Raw genomic sequence first — 14977 nt, 5'->3', positions numbered from 1 at the left:
AGTTGTGAGGTTTTACATACGAGGTGGATTGATGCAAAGCAGTCGTCACACAGAGAAAACCTTGATTTGAATGTTTTCTGTGCTTCAAGTGGAAAATAGGTCATATGCATAGTGTCGGGCTTTGGGAATATGGTTATACAAATGTGATGTTGCTGTCCGTTTCTGTCAGTGCTGGACCCGGTCAAGCAGAGCATCCTCACTGAAGTCCTAAGTTCCATTAAAAGCAATTAGATTCCTGAGTCTGTCTCTCTGGCACACAAACACACTCAGTGCGCTCTACTCCACATAAATGTCATGCTAATATGTTTATGAGTCATTACAGAAACCTCTCGGTGTGGCCCAGATATCCTCAGTGATGAGTTTGAAGCTTTAAAACCAACAAAACATCAGTTTGGTTCAGTCATGTTGGAGTGTGTCAGACTAACTCTTTCAAACCACAAAACAAAGGCCGCAAAGTAATCACAGAGTAAAAGTCTGTGGCTTGAAGTGAACATGTGTGGGGTTTTTCGGGCTGTCTGACTCTCGTGCCGCTGAGGGTGCATACATACCCCCAGGGAGACGCACGTCTGGCAGATTAGGCCGACCATCATGGGAAACGTCTGCGGTACTCCTGACCGACTTCACGTGACCTGATTGAGCAGTCATACCACTTCATATGCTTCAGTCACCACAGCAATGCCCGGAGGGTGATCACCTCCTCCCTTTAAAACTGCCCAAACCATAATTATACACACACAGACACACACAAGCAACCCCTGTTTCACCACCTCCACCTCCCCCTAATCACTCCCTTCATAATATAATCAAGTAGACTCACATTTCATAGCATAAACCCCCTTAGAGGTATCTGAACCCCACATTTTTGTAAGTATAGATGGGATTTGAGGAGCAATGAGACCTCCATGGGACCTTATAGAGTGGTGCAGGAATGAATCCTAAAACCCAGAAATGAGTTAGCATTTTAGCACTCCTGGTTCCCTCGTCTTGAAGTCAATGGTGTTTTTTTTAAAAGGGTTTTGTGGTGAAACACCTGAAATAAGGTCTGTGGTTAACACAAGCTCAAGGGACGTTCAGGTTTTGTTCTATGACAAAAAAATACATCAGTATAATACCCAACTTGGACTTAAGACTAGCTGTCTTAAGAAAGCAATTGCTAACAAGTGGCTAAAAGAAACTGCAGAACATCGTCATACTGAACACATCTTTTGGCGACTACATTTAAGCTTTTAAAATCGTTTAAGTGGTGTTAATTTGTGAAGATTAGTTTGGTGACCAACATGTGTAAGTACCACAGAGTGTATTTTCTGCAAAATCCAATGTCGAAATGAAAAAAATAATAATTTAATGAGGGAGCCAGGGCAACACTAACTTCCATGTCGGCCTACAAAAATCCCTGCATCACTCTATTTCAGAATAAATCTACATATGGAAGTCAAGGAAGTCGCAGTTTGTTGTAAAATTGTTTAAGTATAATGCTGTGTTACGTTTACCTTGGAAAGTGGAGCTTTGAATGTTGTCACACACCCGAGTTGATTGCGCAGATGTTAGCAATACCAGTTCAAGCTAGGTCAGCCACTGTTAGCAATACCCTATATTACACTGTAAGTTGGACGGTACTATGTGTGAGGCTGTTTTTATGAGACACAAATAAGACAGAAGTGCGAATAAAAAGTAAATTACTACAGCTTTCACTACTGTTGGTGCACAGAGCGGCTATTTTGGATTTTAAAGTCAGGGCTTGTGAGGTTTCTTTGACTTTCCGAGTGGCAAATCCGACTTCACTGGTCATTCCGGTTGAAATAACCAAATCGGAAATTTTTACTTTTCAGTGCAAATGGAACGCACCATAAGACTGTGAAAATACATATTAGAAAGACTACACAAGTTGCTTAAGTGACATAATGGCTTTCTCTGTTGCTAAAGCTATGATGCCTGTGTGTCTTGTACCGGGATACATGCCTACTTGGGCAACAGATCTTGCTGGTTCTTCAGCTCTGTGGGTGATAAAAAGACCAGGAGTCACTGGACAAAACACACCAAGTAAGATAATGTTATTGTGCAAGATGAGAGGCTGAAATAAATAAACAAATATGGTCACTTGTGGCCGAAATGCTGAACTTGAGGCTTCAAAATGGAAGTTCACAAAACAATGGGTGACGTCAAAGTGGTTAAGTCTGTTATTTTATACAAGACTAAAAGGTACTATTACAAACCTACGACAAACTGCAGCTGTAGTGACTTGGAAAATTATCTTTTAAATTGACTCATATCGTGTGTAACTCATGGCACAATTCAGATGGGATCCAGTGGGGGACACTGGTTGCCTCTCTTTAATTTAAGAAGGCTACGTACTATTTTGTGATGGCTTTTATGCTGATTCAGAGGTGACTTTGGGAGTTCCCATCTTCCTTTATGTGTTTATCCCCCAAATCTTGACCTAGACTGTCCTAAACCTGGGATGTGACGGGGGTTTCAAACCTCCTTCCTGTCGTGGAAGGTGAAAGGGTTAAACTTTACTGTGATGGCGTGTGTGACAGAAGGTCACAGGACGCAGAGTGCAGCAGGATTTCCTCCTTCCTCTGCTCTGGTTTTATATCCAGCTCTGCATCTCGACCGCCATCTGATCTAAGGGCAAAGTTGAGTTGATTTTCTTCACCCAAGGACACATATGAGTAGAGTCTTTATTTGGACTCTGTCCGCTAGGCACAAAGGCAGCAGTGTACACCCGAGAACTTTCGCGTGAAGCCGTGTGTGTGTGTGAGTGTGTGTGTGTCCCTACATTTAAAATACAATCCTCCTGGACCTGCTGTGGTTACATAACAAGCTGTAAAGGTTATTCCCTTAAAGAAGTTCACTCCTGAGCTTTAGCAAAGGTTTTACATCCACACGCTCAGTTAGGACATGAAACACACACACACACACACACACACACACACACACACACACACACACACACACACACACAAACCCAAGCTCATGAGTTACCAAAGAAGTCATTTCAGTGATTATCAATAGAGAGATTATGTGATCAGGACACCGCAGTAAACAGCACAGAGGAGCGCAACATGCTGGGTCAAATAAAAGCATGAAGCGTCAGAAGCAGAACTCCGATTATTTAATACCTCTCTACATTTATTCTTAATTACTATAAAGAATAATGCTAATAAGTCAAACGCAACAATTATTTAGACTGATTTTTGATGCTGTGCACAAAATAAAACTGCACTCGTCCTACACATTAATGCAGGAATGCAAATTTACAAAAAAGAAATTACAAAAACAGAAAAATGTCACACTAACACCTCCTAAAATAGGCACACATATTTGAATGCTCTTTTGCTTGTATGACCTATTTCAGTGCCACAATATGACTACAACAAATACACAAATCTCCCTCCTCCACATTTCCCTCTCACTCTCTTACGCTTCCTCCTCTTCTCCTCCCCCACTCACTCTCACTCCTTTGATTCAGTTTTGAGGTCAGCTCCGAGCTCATCTCAGCACCTGATCTCATCCCGTTTAACGCTTTGCATACGCCTCTCGTCCCCCGGTTGACGGCATTCAAATCAAAGGTGTAACTCGGGTCTATTTAAATAAACCACAAAGAGGAGGTTATGTGCCGTAATGCTCTCCAGTGGCAAAACCTCAAACTGAGGGTGAGAGAGATCAGCATAAATCACGTTTAAAGACTAAAAGCATTGGAGATAAAAATCATGTGGATTAATGTTTGATTACATTTAGCATCCCTAATCCATTCTCCACGCATGGACGTGGTGTGTTACTGTGTGTTACTTATAAATGCCCACGAGTGGCTTTCAGTCTCAATAGAAAAGCTGTTTATTGCCAAATAAATAATTGTGATTTACTGGAAACTGGAAGACAGACGAACAGATTTAAGATGCTAGTTAGCCAGTTAGCACATTAACAACACAACCCACTGTTAAAAGAACAAAGGATTTTTACCACATGCTGGCAAACAATAAGGCAAACAGTTTCGAACTTTTTCTGCTAAAGAGCTCAGTGACTCAAAATATAATCTTACCTAACATAAAAAGTTTGTTTCAATCTCACGCCCTCTTTTTATGCTCTGAGCTTGTAGTGGCCGTTTCAACATACCAAAGGTCCTAGGCCACTTAGTTTGTGAGGTGTCTTCTGGAGGTCGTAGTTCTCACACGAGGCAGGGAAAAAGTTTAACGAGGTTTCTTGAGAATCCAGAAAGAAAAACAAAATGGCCAAGTCCTTCCAAAATTACATCTTTTACAGTACACTTCCGACTTGATGTCCTATTTCTATATGTTCTCATCGTATTCCCGCTACTACACTTAAACACTGCATAACACAGTCAAAAAGTCATTACGATCCAAATCAACAAACTTTATGTCTATGTCATCTTTACGCGCGACGTTGTCCATGATCTCCTGCTGTCATACGCACTACACTGGATGCCTCCTGGGCGCCTCCCACTGGAGGTGTTTTGGGCACAACCCACTGGTAGGAGGCCCCGGGGCAGACCCAGAACGCACTGGAGGGATTATAGATCTCATCTGGCCTGGGAACACCTTGGGGTCCAGCGGGAGGAGCTGGAAAGTGTTGCTAGGGAGAGGGACGTCTGGGGTGCTTTGCTTGGCCTGCTGCCCCCATGACCCGGCCCCGGGCGGATGAAAATGGATGGATGGATATACAGATTTAAACTGCTAATCAGAATGATTTCACTCACTGATGTGCTCCGCCCGCTCTGATGCTGATTCATCATGTTGAAAAGGTCAACAAGGGCCAACTAGTGCCAACGATGTGGGGCACAACACAAAAATTAGATGGACAGACACTCAACGACGGCCTGTCTTTGACCAATGGCCAGCCATCAGCTGTGTGTTGGGGCCTTGATCTAAAAGGCCATTATCCAAAGGTTTAAATACATGGTGGAGAATTTCACTGTGATTGGTTCGACCTTGCAGGGACGATAGCAAAAAACAAACCAAAGTTTTCTTTGCTAAAATAAATGAAATAGTGTATTGGCTGACCAAAGGATACTGTAAAGGAAAATGTCTGCCTCTTTGCTATAAGGTGCAGTTCAGGATTTCTGACTAAAATTAAAGTTTCTCTTTATAGTGTCACCTGGTATGGATCGTAGCCTCAGAGGCTACAGGATATACGTTATTATCCCTAAGCAGTACGTTAATTTAAAGGAAATGTTGACATTTGGAGAAATACACTTATACTTACTTCTGCTGCCGAGGGTTATATATATTTAAAAAAAGATTGACAGCCTTTAAGTCTTGTGTTTGTACAGCATACATATGTAGCTGGAGTCTGCAGCTGGTTAGTTTAATTTAGCATAAAGACTGGAAACAGGAAAACAGCTCGCTTGGCTCGACCCAAATGTAACAAATCCCAGTGTGATACCACAGAAACACACAAAATGACCACAATCTCTAAACACCACAGCACAGGGTGGGGGCACGTCACAGAGCCTATTTCTCCTCGACATGAGATTTTGACCATTTTCTCATACTTCCTACATTCAGCTCCTGACACTTAATCATAACACAACATGTGACACCACCATATAATGTGGTGTTAAGAAGTTGTGGTCATTTCATGCATTTCTGTGAGACCAGGCTGCAAAATCCAGCTCCATGAAGGCACCTGAAGAGTTCACTAATCAACATGTCATATCTTGGTTGCTTAATTTGACCAAATCCAAAGTGTCGTACAGCATATTAACCCCAAAATATAACAAGAGGTCCAGCTGTTTCCAGTCTTTATGCTAAGCTAAGCTAACCAGCTGCTAGCTCCAGCTATATATTCGCCATACACACCAGAGAGTGGTATCCATCTTCGCATCTAACTCTTGGCACTTAAGCGAATAAGCAAAAATGTCAAACCATTCCTTTTTGGCAGAGAGGGAATAACATAACTGATGCTTGGACTCCAAAAACACAAGCTCTCGATAGGCTTATAAAGTTCATGCAGGCTACCAGACACCATCTCTAAAACAAAAGAGGAGACTTCTCTTAATTACATTGAGCATAAAGACAACATTAAACCAGTAAGAACTCATCGGCCCCCTCATGACTGGTTCGTAATGAAACCTGGATAAACATAACACCACTTAAGTTACTGAGAAACAAAATGAAAAGCTCAAAGGCTCTCAAGATCCCAATTGTTTAAAGTTTATGAATAATGTGTATGGAATTAAAAAAATACTGCATTGCAGCTTTAATTGAATCCCTGCCATTTCCATTCGCAGCATTATCACTCTTTCACACTCACTCAAATAAAACACATGTGAGCTGCCGCAGATGCCAAAGGCTAAAACTCTCTAATCTTTATTCCACAACCCCTTTTTTTCCGAGGGTACAAATGGTGGTTGGCAAAAACAGAGTGATAACCCGACTTATCCTTCATCTATAGATCTCGCTCTCTCTTTCTGCCAGTCCTCTATGATAACCCTATTAAAATATTTTCCTCTGGCAAATCCCAGAGAAATAAATCCTCTTTTTTTCCCAGAAAAAGTGGGTGGGGTGGGGGGGCAGGAAGGTTTGTCTGTCACATGGAGGAACACAGTTGCCTTGGCAACCCCCTGATGGTTTTACTCTGCAGCCTGGCATCAGAGCGGCTGGTTGGGATAAGTTTGCTGGGGACATTTTGCGCCGAGCGAGGGTGTCAGCAGTTTGAAAATCTACTTGAAAGAAGTGCACATTGAAGGGAGGTACCAAATGACTCTGCTGGCCAAGACTCCTTTATTTCAGTGGTTGCTCTTCATTTAAATAAAGATGGATCACAGAGGATTGTTTAATTGATGTAGATCAAAGACAGAAAAACCAATTACACCTCATAGTGCAAGTTTACACTTCCTTTCTACACTTCTGAATGACACATTTTGAGTAAAACTGATATTATAAATCTTAACAATCAGCCGCACAGCAGTACAAATTGTGCTTTCACTGGTGTGGTGATGGATAAATAGATAGATATGTTACAGCTTCAACACCTGCGTGTTTCCCTTTCTATCAGCTGCTATCCTCTTCACAGGGGCTGACAGCTCGTGACGTCCGTTTTCAACATGCAGGGAGGTCGACAGGTGACAGGCTGCTTCCCCCGTGTGGACAGATCTGGTACTGCAACACCATGCTATAAAAAGATATCTCATTAAAAAAATGTTTCATTAAATTGTCTGCAGAATGTTCTGATTTGTTTTCCATGTCTGATGAAATGAAATTTAAAAATCATAGACATGTCACAGCTATGTATTATCAGTGTGGATGAGGGGACACAATCCCCAAAGGTCAGGGGGTTACAATTAGGAAAATTAAGGCAGTTACACACCTTAAAGAGACACTTTTTTTTTCGTTTAGCTAGCTTCAATCTGGCAATCTTATAGTGAAGCTTGGAAGTATTGGAGGATTGGAGGAAAGTTTGTGTTACAAGTCAGACACTGAAAATGTATAACTGCTTCAGTATAACTGGATGATGACTTCTGTATTTCTGGTATTTGTTTTATATGCAGTCTCAAGGAACTCTTATTCCATATATGTAAGGGCATGTTTCATTGTTTTACAAGATTTGTAAAGATGTGATTATTTTGATCTTATAATATGCTGTTTATTAATATTCCTTTTGAGCATAAAGTGGGTTTTTCATGCTCTATATGTTGAGTTTATTGATATACGTAGAACACCAGCAATGTAAATGAACTGCACTGATCATGATACTGGCATCGTTGTCTCGACTGAAATATGGCTCGGTTTGCGGAAATAAAGAAAAAAAAAAACACAATTTGAAGCTAAAGTCTCATGCATGGAATGCTACAATATGAAGAACTGAACGTTTTAATTTGTTACCCTGAGTGTGTAGTGTGGAAACTGGTGACATCTTCCCTCTTTTGTTCTATTTAAAGTTCCAGTGTGGGATTTAGGGAAGGATATATTGGCCAAAATTGAATATAATATTTAATTTTATTCAGTTTTAACTGTGTTTTCAATGGTATATAATCACCTGAAACTAAGAACTGTGTGTTTTCATTACCTTAGAATGAGCCGTTTACACCTACAAACGAAGGAGGTCCTTTTTCACGGAGTCCGCCATGTTGTTTCTACAGTAGCCCAGAATGGACATAGCACACACTGACTCAAGATAGGGCCATTTGCATTTTCATGCTGACCACTGTAGTTCTCCTACATGCTTAGCACTCAGAGAGGTGAGACATGTATAGCTGCAGACAGATCCCATTTGCAGTGTACACAACACACCACTACAAACTGCGCAAACCACCAGGACAAGACAAACCCACTAACCTGCTACAGTGCGACATTGTTGTGAATAAATATGGGGCCAAATGTAGCAATAGTCTATTTTAACAACTACTTTTTTGGTTCATTATACATGCAGACTGGATTCACATTATAAGGGACAAGATGTTACCCTTAAACAAACCTTAACTGCCTCTCTTTTAAGGCCCTGACACACCAAGCCAACGGCCAGTGAGTGTCCGTCGCCTAAGTTGTTGTGGTGTGTGCCCTGTCGTTGGCCCACGTCAGCCCCTGTTGGCCTGTTTTTGGCCAATTAATGTTAATTAGGCAAGGGTGGAGCCCATCGGTGGATGAAATCACTCTGATTGGCAGTTCAGCTCAGTGCATGAGAGGAGAAACAGAAGTGAGGAAAGTAAACAAACAGCTAAAGTCAAGACAGAGTGAGACCAAAACAAACTTGTTACACTAAGATTATCATCCCTCTTTAGCCATTGAGCTCTTTATTGTTCACTGGCGCACGGTACATACACTCTGTTCTTTCAACATTTGATTGTATTGTTACTGTGCTAACTGGCTAACTATTGTCGAGACAGTCTTCCAGTTTCCCTTTTTGAATGACAAATACAGACTGTCACTATCTGCTGGTGCACAGGTGCAAAACGTACGTGTTGGTTGGCTGTAGGTTGTGGTCATTGCATTGTGTTCATGTGCAACCTTTCGGCCAAGACAGTTTGGTGTGTCTGTGCCTTTAACGTAACACTTCATAGCTAACTAAATACTTACCTAGCATCTTCTTAATTCATTTGCTTCTGAACTACAGGGAGAAGGAGGCTGCTCGTAACCTGATGTCGAGGTATGGTTGGCGAGTCATGTAGCTGGTGAGTGAGTCACGTGGCTGCTCCAGCTGGAGAAGTTTCAATTGGTTGCAATGTTGCAACCTCAGCTGCTAGATGCCACTAAATCCTACACACTAGACCAGCTAGTTTATCCTAGACACTAGACAAGCTAGTTTATCCTAGCTAATATCATATATTATGGCATATTTTAAAGTGTGTTTAAAGTACCTTTGGTGCCAAGGTATATACTGAAATGCTCCTCTGTTGCTTTGTTATCAATCCTGCAATGCATATTTTCATTAACATATTGTTTTACCATTATTACATGCAGAACATTGTCCATAATATGTCTTTGAACAACATATAAATACCAGAATGTGACAATCATCCCTCCCCTGTGCTTCCTTCTTTTCCTCATTTACTGTTATCTCCTGTTATACACACAATATATAATTTAAATTTAAATGTCCAGTGTAGTAGTTTTCAGTTTAGTAAATGTAGAAAATAGATGACAGGTTATTAGAATGACAGAAACAGCCGAGAACTGTGATTTCATTAATTTATTACTTCCCAAATTCAATCATCCTTACTCTCAATACTTCGACTTCAAACCCCGACACGCACATTTTTCACAGAAATAAAAATAAAATGCAGCTAAAAAAAAAAAAGTGTGGGTAACATTTTTTCCACTACCTCCTTTGCAGTGCCACCGATATGCAGAAACACGAGTGTGACGAGGCGTGTGCGAACACAAAGAAGACATGCAGTGATTCCCTTTGAGATTGCACTTAATAACAGACTGTAAATTTCCAGTAGTAGCAGCTGTGCTGTTCTCCTACAATAAACCTCTGCTGAATGACCGGGTACCGCTTATACGGCTAACTCCAAACAACGCCTCTGAGCTACAGAGGACAAAAAACATGCTGTCTGTGTCATGTGTCATGCGGTGTAGATATTTACTTTTTAAATCAAAGTGAGATGTTGACACTGAGCACCTAATAAACATACATGTCAGACAATGAGGAGTAGCTACAAAGTACCACAGTAACAATCATCCATTTTCAAATCCACGCCAAAAGTCCTCGTTATGCAGAGAGAAAAGGCAGTGTCAAAATCCACCCGTATTCCGACACAATCTCCACGGGTAGGACGAGCAGCTCCTGGATCTCGGGTGGCGAGTTAACAGGGTTGAGCATTGTTTCTGCCTCACCCTCGCACATCACCGCTCACCCCGGCTCATTTTTTTGCATACTTCACTGTCGTCCTTCCCCTGCGAAGGCACTGGGCTCGTGTGACACGGGCTGACCGCGACAACCAGCCGTGTCACTTTGTTGCATCATCACACAGAATGAAATGTCCTCTTCCTCCACATTGCTGTGCAGTGTCAGGCTGCTGCCCACAGTTTGGTGATTTAAGCCCAAAGACAGGCGTTGAAGATTCAGTGGATTTCGATGTGGACCTGTAAAGAGATGAAGAGGTTGTCAGGGAAAATGAATGGATGAGACAGTCTAGACATGCGTGAAAATGTTAACAGGTCATTGAGCTCAAACTTCAAATCAGCAGAATGCGTTCAGCTGCCAGTATATAAGGTATCAGGTTTATTCTGGAGGCATTAAAAGCAGTTGAACCAGGGTGTATACAGGTTTTTGACAAATGAATCTGCTGCTTTTCAAGACCTTTAAACCAAATTTAAGAGTGATTTTTGGACAAATCATCTTTCTCTTATTCAAGCATTGCATCTAAGTATAAAGGTGGACTTTCACGCTGATGAGCTTGACTCGTTTAGACAAAAATAATTGAAAAAAGAATAAATTAAAATAAATAAAATGTTTGTGGCAATCAAGACCTCACAAATTCAAATGTAGGACTATTTAATGACTTTTAAGGCCCTAATATTTAGAAAATACAGACATTTTAAGACTTTAAGGACCTGCAGACACCCTGAGTTGAACTGTCATTTAAATTGTAAACAATTAAGAATTAAATTTTAATTGATGGTGAAGCATCGGAAACAGTTGAAGTGTCAGCCAGTATGTAACATCGACAGCAATAAAAATGTCAGTTCCCATTTGAGGAGTAAAAATTAAATTAGTCAGAGTGTCAGGAGGTGTGTAGTTGAGAAAGCAGTTGAAACGTCACTGGAAGTTTAAGATCCTTATCCAAGTTAAGTAGTTGATAATCAATAAATTTAGTTCTTCGGTGAGCAAAAATGCAATAAGCAGTGGTTTTAAAACATTTTGTGCCCAAGCCACACGCCAAAATATCACACCTGTATTTATATTGGTGCACAACAGACTCTATAGCGTGTGTTATCACTCCTATCATGACATAAATGTTTCTTTTTATTTACTATTATCAAATAACAATTGACAACTGGCTATTATGCATGAAATATCTATTAAAAAATGATTCAAGAATTCATTTTTAAGGTTTTAAAATTACATCAAAACACCAATAGCACATCCATTTAAAGGGAAAATAATGTAAGACAATGTAAGATAATGTGATGTGTCACACACTTACAGTTCTCTCACATGAACAATGACAAGAGGGTTCCCTGTAAAGGTTTTTTTTAATTAAATTTACTTAAATTTCATCAAAATTTTGGGTTGAGTTTGCCTTTTTACAAGGAAATGGGTGCTCAAAACATACAGATGCAGTCAACTTAAAATTAATTACAGATATATCAGTATCAGTGTATATATCAGGCAATAAGAAACGCAATTGCAGCACAGAGATACCCAATTAGGTTGAAGGTAATTTACAAACGATCACTATTACACAGTTTATCCACCAGAGAGAGAACTGACAATTGAATTCAACTGTAAAATAGCTCCCTTATGTATCTTGGCCACAACTGTAAAAATTAAAATAATCTAAGTGCTGTTTTTCACCAATTATTTTCAGCCAATTCATCCTCGTGGAATATTTTCAAACTCCCAGATATCGATATCAGTATCTGCCTCAAAAATGCAGCATCAGTCAGGCTACAGCAGATATGTTAAGGGAGCTATGAAGAAAATCAAATACCTCAACATCAATATTGCGACCGCATTGTAGGGATAACTAGTGGTGCTTTACCAAAATATTTAAAAATGGAGATGTTTAATAAATAACCATCGTTCATAATAATAATTTACATCACTTTACTGTATTGTCTTGACTTTATTGTCATTAGCCAGCTGGTAAACAGCCGCTCTAACTGACCAGCTGGTCTGTCTAACTGAAGGAGGGGTGAGTGTTTGAGTCATTACCTGTAATCTGACATTAAACATCATCGAAGCGACCAGGTAGACATAAGGGAATCTGATTCGCAGTCGCCATGCGAGATCAAAAAATATCAACAAAGTCCTCGTCAAGCCTTTGGAGAATACTCCGTAAGTCCGACCAGCGGAGCCCGAGAAGCGGAGCACCAAATAAGACAGACTCGCCATCCGGGCGGAGTCTGCCCGGGCGGCTGCTCAGGTTACTGCGTCAGGTAGTGAGGTGAAGTCACGAGCAAAGTGCTGACTGATGGATGACACTTCATATTTCTATCGCTGACTGATACCGAGCTCCATTTTTAATTTGCCTGGTTGTGTTGGCAGGGTTGCTCCACCCCGACAGCTTCTCTACCGACTCCTGTTATGGTCAACGGGAGGACACATAGCGGTGTGACACACGGAAGTCTGAAGTGTACAGGTGCACGCTTTGCCCCGAGCACAGACTCCCTGGCAGATTTTTTAATTTTACTATCAAACAAATACGTAAGTATATAACACATAAACAAATAAACAAAACTGGTCATAACTAACGAGTATTAAAATTAGTTACACGTAAAAACAACTACATAAAAATCATCTAAAATAATATATTATATGCATACTGTATTTTTCATGCCTCCACGCCAGCGTGGCCGGAGGCATTATTTTTGGATGGTGTCTGTCCATCCATCTGTCCCATTCTAGTGTACATGATAGCTCAAGAACACCTTGAGAGAATGACTTCAATTTTGGCACAAACGTCAGCTTGGACTCACAAAATGAACTGAGCAGATTTTTGTGGTCAAAGGTCAAACGTCAATGTCACTGTGACCTCCTTGGTCTCATTGCTGTGAAAGTGATATCTCAAGAACACCTTGAGGGGATTTCTTTAAATGTGGCGGAAATGTTCACTCAGACTCAACAATGAGCTAATTAGAGTTTGGTGGTCAAAGGTCAAGGTCACTGTGGCCTTGTCCATCACATTCCAGTGAAAGTAATATCTCAAGAACACCTTGAGGGAATTCTTTAAATTTGACACAAATGTCCACTTAGACTTAACGATTAAATGATAATAATTTGGTGGTCAAAGGTCAAAGTCACTGTGACCTTAAATCTGTCTCATTCCTGTGAAAGTCAAATCATAAGAACACCTTGAGGGAATTTCTTCAAATTTGACACAAACATTCACTCAGACTTGATAATGAATTTAGTATTAGAATTTTGTTGGTCAAAGGTCAAGCTCATTGTGACTTTGCATCCAACTCATAGTTGTTAACGCAATATCTCAGGAAATGCTTGAGGAGTTTCTTTTTTTTTTTTTTAAAGATATTTTTTGGGGCATTTTGCCTTTAATCAATAGGACAGTCAAGCAAAGGAGGGAGAGAGAGGGGGAGTGACATGCAGCAAGGGGCCACAGGCTGGGGTTGAACCAAGGCCGCTGTGGCCACAGCCTTGTATATGGGGCGCCTCCTCTATTCAGTAAGCCACAAATGCCCCATGCTTGAGGAGCTTCCTCAAAGTTGTCACAAATGTCCACTTGGACTCAAGAATGTATGGATTAGAATTTGGTGATCAAAAGTCAATTTCACTGTAATGTCACAAAACTAGTTTTTGGCCACAACTCAAGAATTCATACGCTAAATATGACAAAACTTGAGGATATAATGATGAATTCATGATGTTTTATATCCAAAAGCTCAAAGGTCAACTACACTGTGACATCATAATGTTCTGCCAAAAAACTTTTTTAGCCATCAATCAACATCATATCTCAGGAACAGAAGTGGAGACAATTGGTAAGATACTGAATTGGTGACACTAATCTTGGGTACCCACCTTGAACTATGCTTATCAATCCTCTTTGTTGCCAAGGGGAAGATGGGTTTGGAACCTTCCATGTTAGTATAGACATGGAAGTAAACTATAAGTGCTCTGCAGAGGGTCTTAAAAACAGCTAAAAAAACAAAATTATCACTGCCCTCCCTCAAACATATCTCCAGCCCATGGTGCCTCTGCAGAGCAATGAAAATCATCAGAGACCATTCTCACCCTGGACACCACCTGTTTAACCTGCTGCCCTCTGGGAGGTGTTTCAGGTGCTTCAAAAGCTGGACAAACATGCTCAAGAACAGTTTCTTACCCTTAACTCTTAACTTAACAGCAATAATAGTATCTATTTAAGAGCAGAAAATGTGAGTATATGATGTGTAAGTCGATGTTGTGTAATTAGTGTAATTTGGCATGCGTGTGTGTGCATGAGGGGATATTAGTTTATACTGTGTTGACCTTTGAGCACTAGTAAAAATGCATCGCAATGAGTAAACCTAATCAAAACATGGACAATAATACAAGAGGAGGAAACCCCGTTACAAAACAGCAGTTAATTGTTTTTTTCAGACATCTTTTGTAACACTTTATAGAGATACATGTTTTTACCAGGTGGAAAAAAATCATGAATAAAAAATGCTATATAAATACTACATAAATAAATAAATACTATATGTATAAATATATATTATATTATATGGTATTTTGTACATAGGTGATGATCTGTTTCTTTGTGTGGTATGTTATGGACCTTTCACTCTATTATTATTATTATTATTATTATAAATGTATTCATTTATTTATTTTTGACCAAAATCTC

The 14977-nt window shown here is 40.2% G+C and overlaps 1 protein-coding gene across 1 annotated transcript; it reads right to left on the bottom strand.

Moving 5' to 3' along the window:
- Window positions 1–9633: 9633 nt before the first annotated feature.
- On the bottom strand, window positions 9634–12722 carry LOC125879238 (small integral membrane protein 10-like protein 2A). The gene is made up of 2 exons (XM_049560978.1): window positions 12343–12722; window positions 9634–10547 (listed from the first exon to the last, which is right to left on the bottom strand). Exons 1-2 carry the CDS (start codon window positions 12520–12522, stop codon window positions 10527–10529), a joined length of 201 nt encoding a protein of 66 aa, XP_049416935.1. The 5' UTR covers window positions 12523–12722; the 3' UTR covers window positions 9634–10526.
- Window positions 12723–14977: the final 2255 nt, after the last annotated feature.

This window comes from Epinephelus fuscoguttatus, linkage group LG19 (assembly GCF_011397635.1).
Source record: "Epinephelus fuscoguttatus linkage group LG19, E.fuscoguttatus.final_Chr_v1".
In the NCBI taxonomy this organism is placed as follows: domain Eukaryota; kingdom Metazoa; phylum Chordata; class Actinopteri; order Perciformes; family Serranidae; genus Epinephelus; species Epinephelus fuscoguttatus.
The sequence above is the reverse complement of the archived record's forward strand: the minus strand, read 5'-3'. Positions and strand labels throughout refer to the sequence as shown.

What these genes read in the sequence shown, in the direction of transcription:
- LOC125879238 (XM_049560978.1), bottom strand. Translation starts at nt 12,522, where the DNA reads ATGGCGAGTCTGTCTTATTTGGTGCTCCGCTTCTCGGGCTCCGCTGGT. An exon ending in TGTTTAATGTCAGATTACAG is followed by an intron (nt 10,548 to 12,342) that starts GTAATGACTCAA and finishes ATCTCTTTACAG; the next exon opens with GTCCACATCGAAATCCACTG.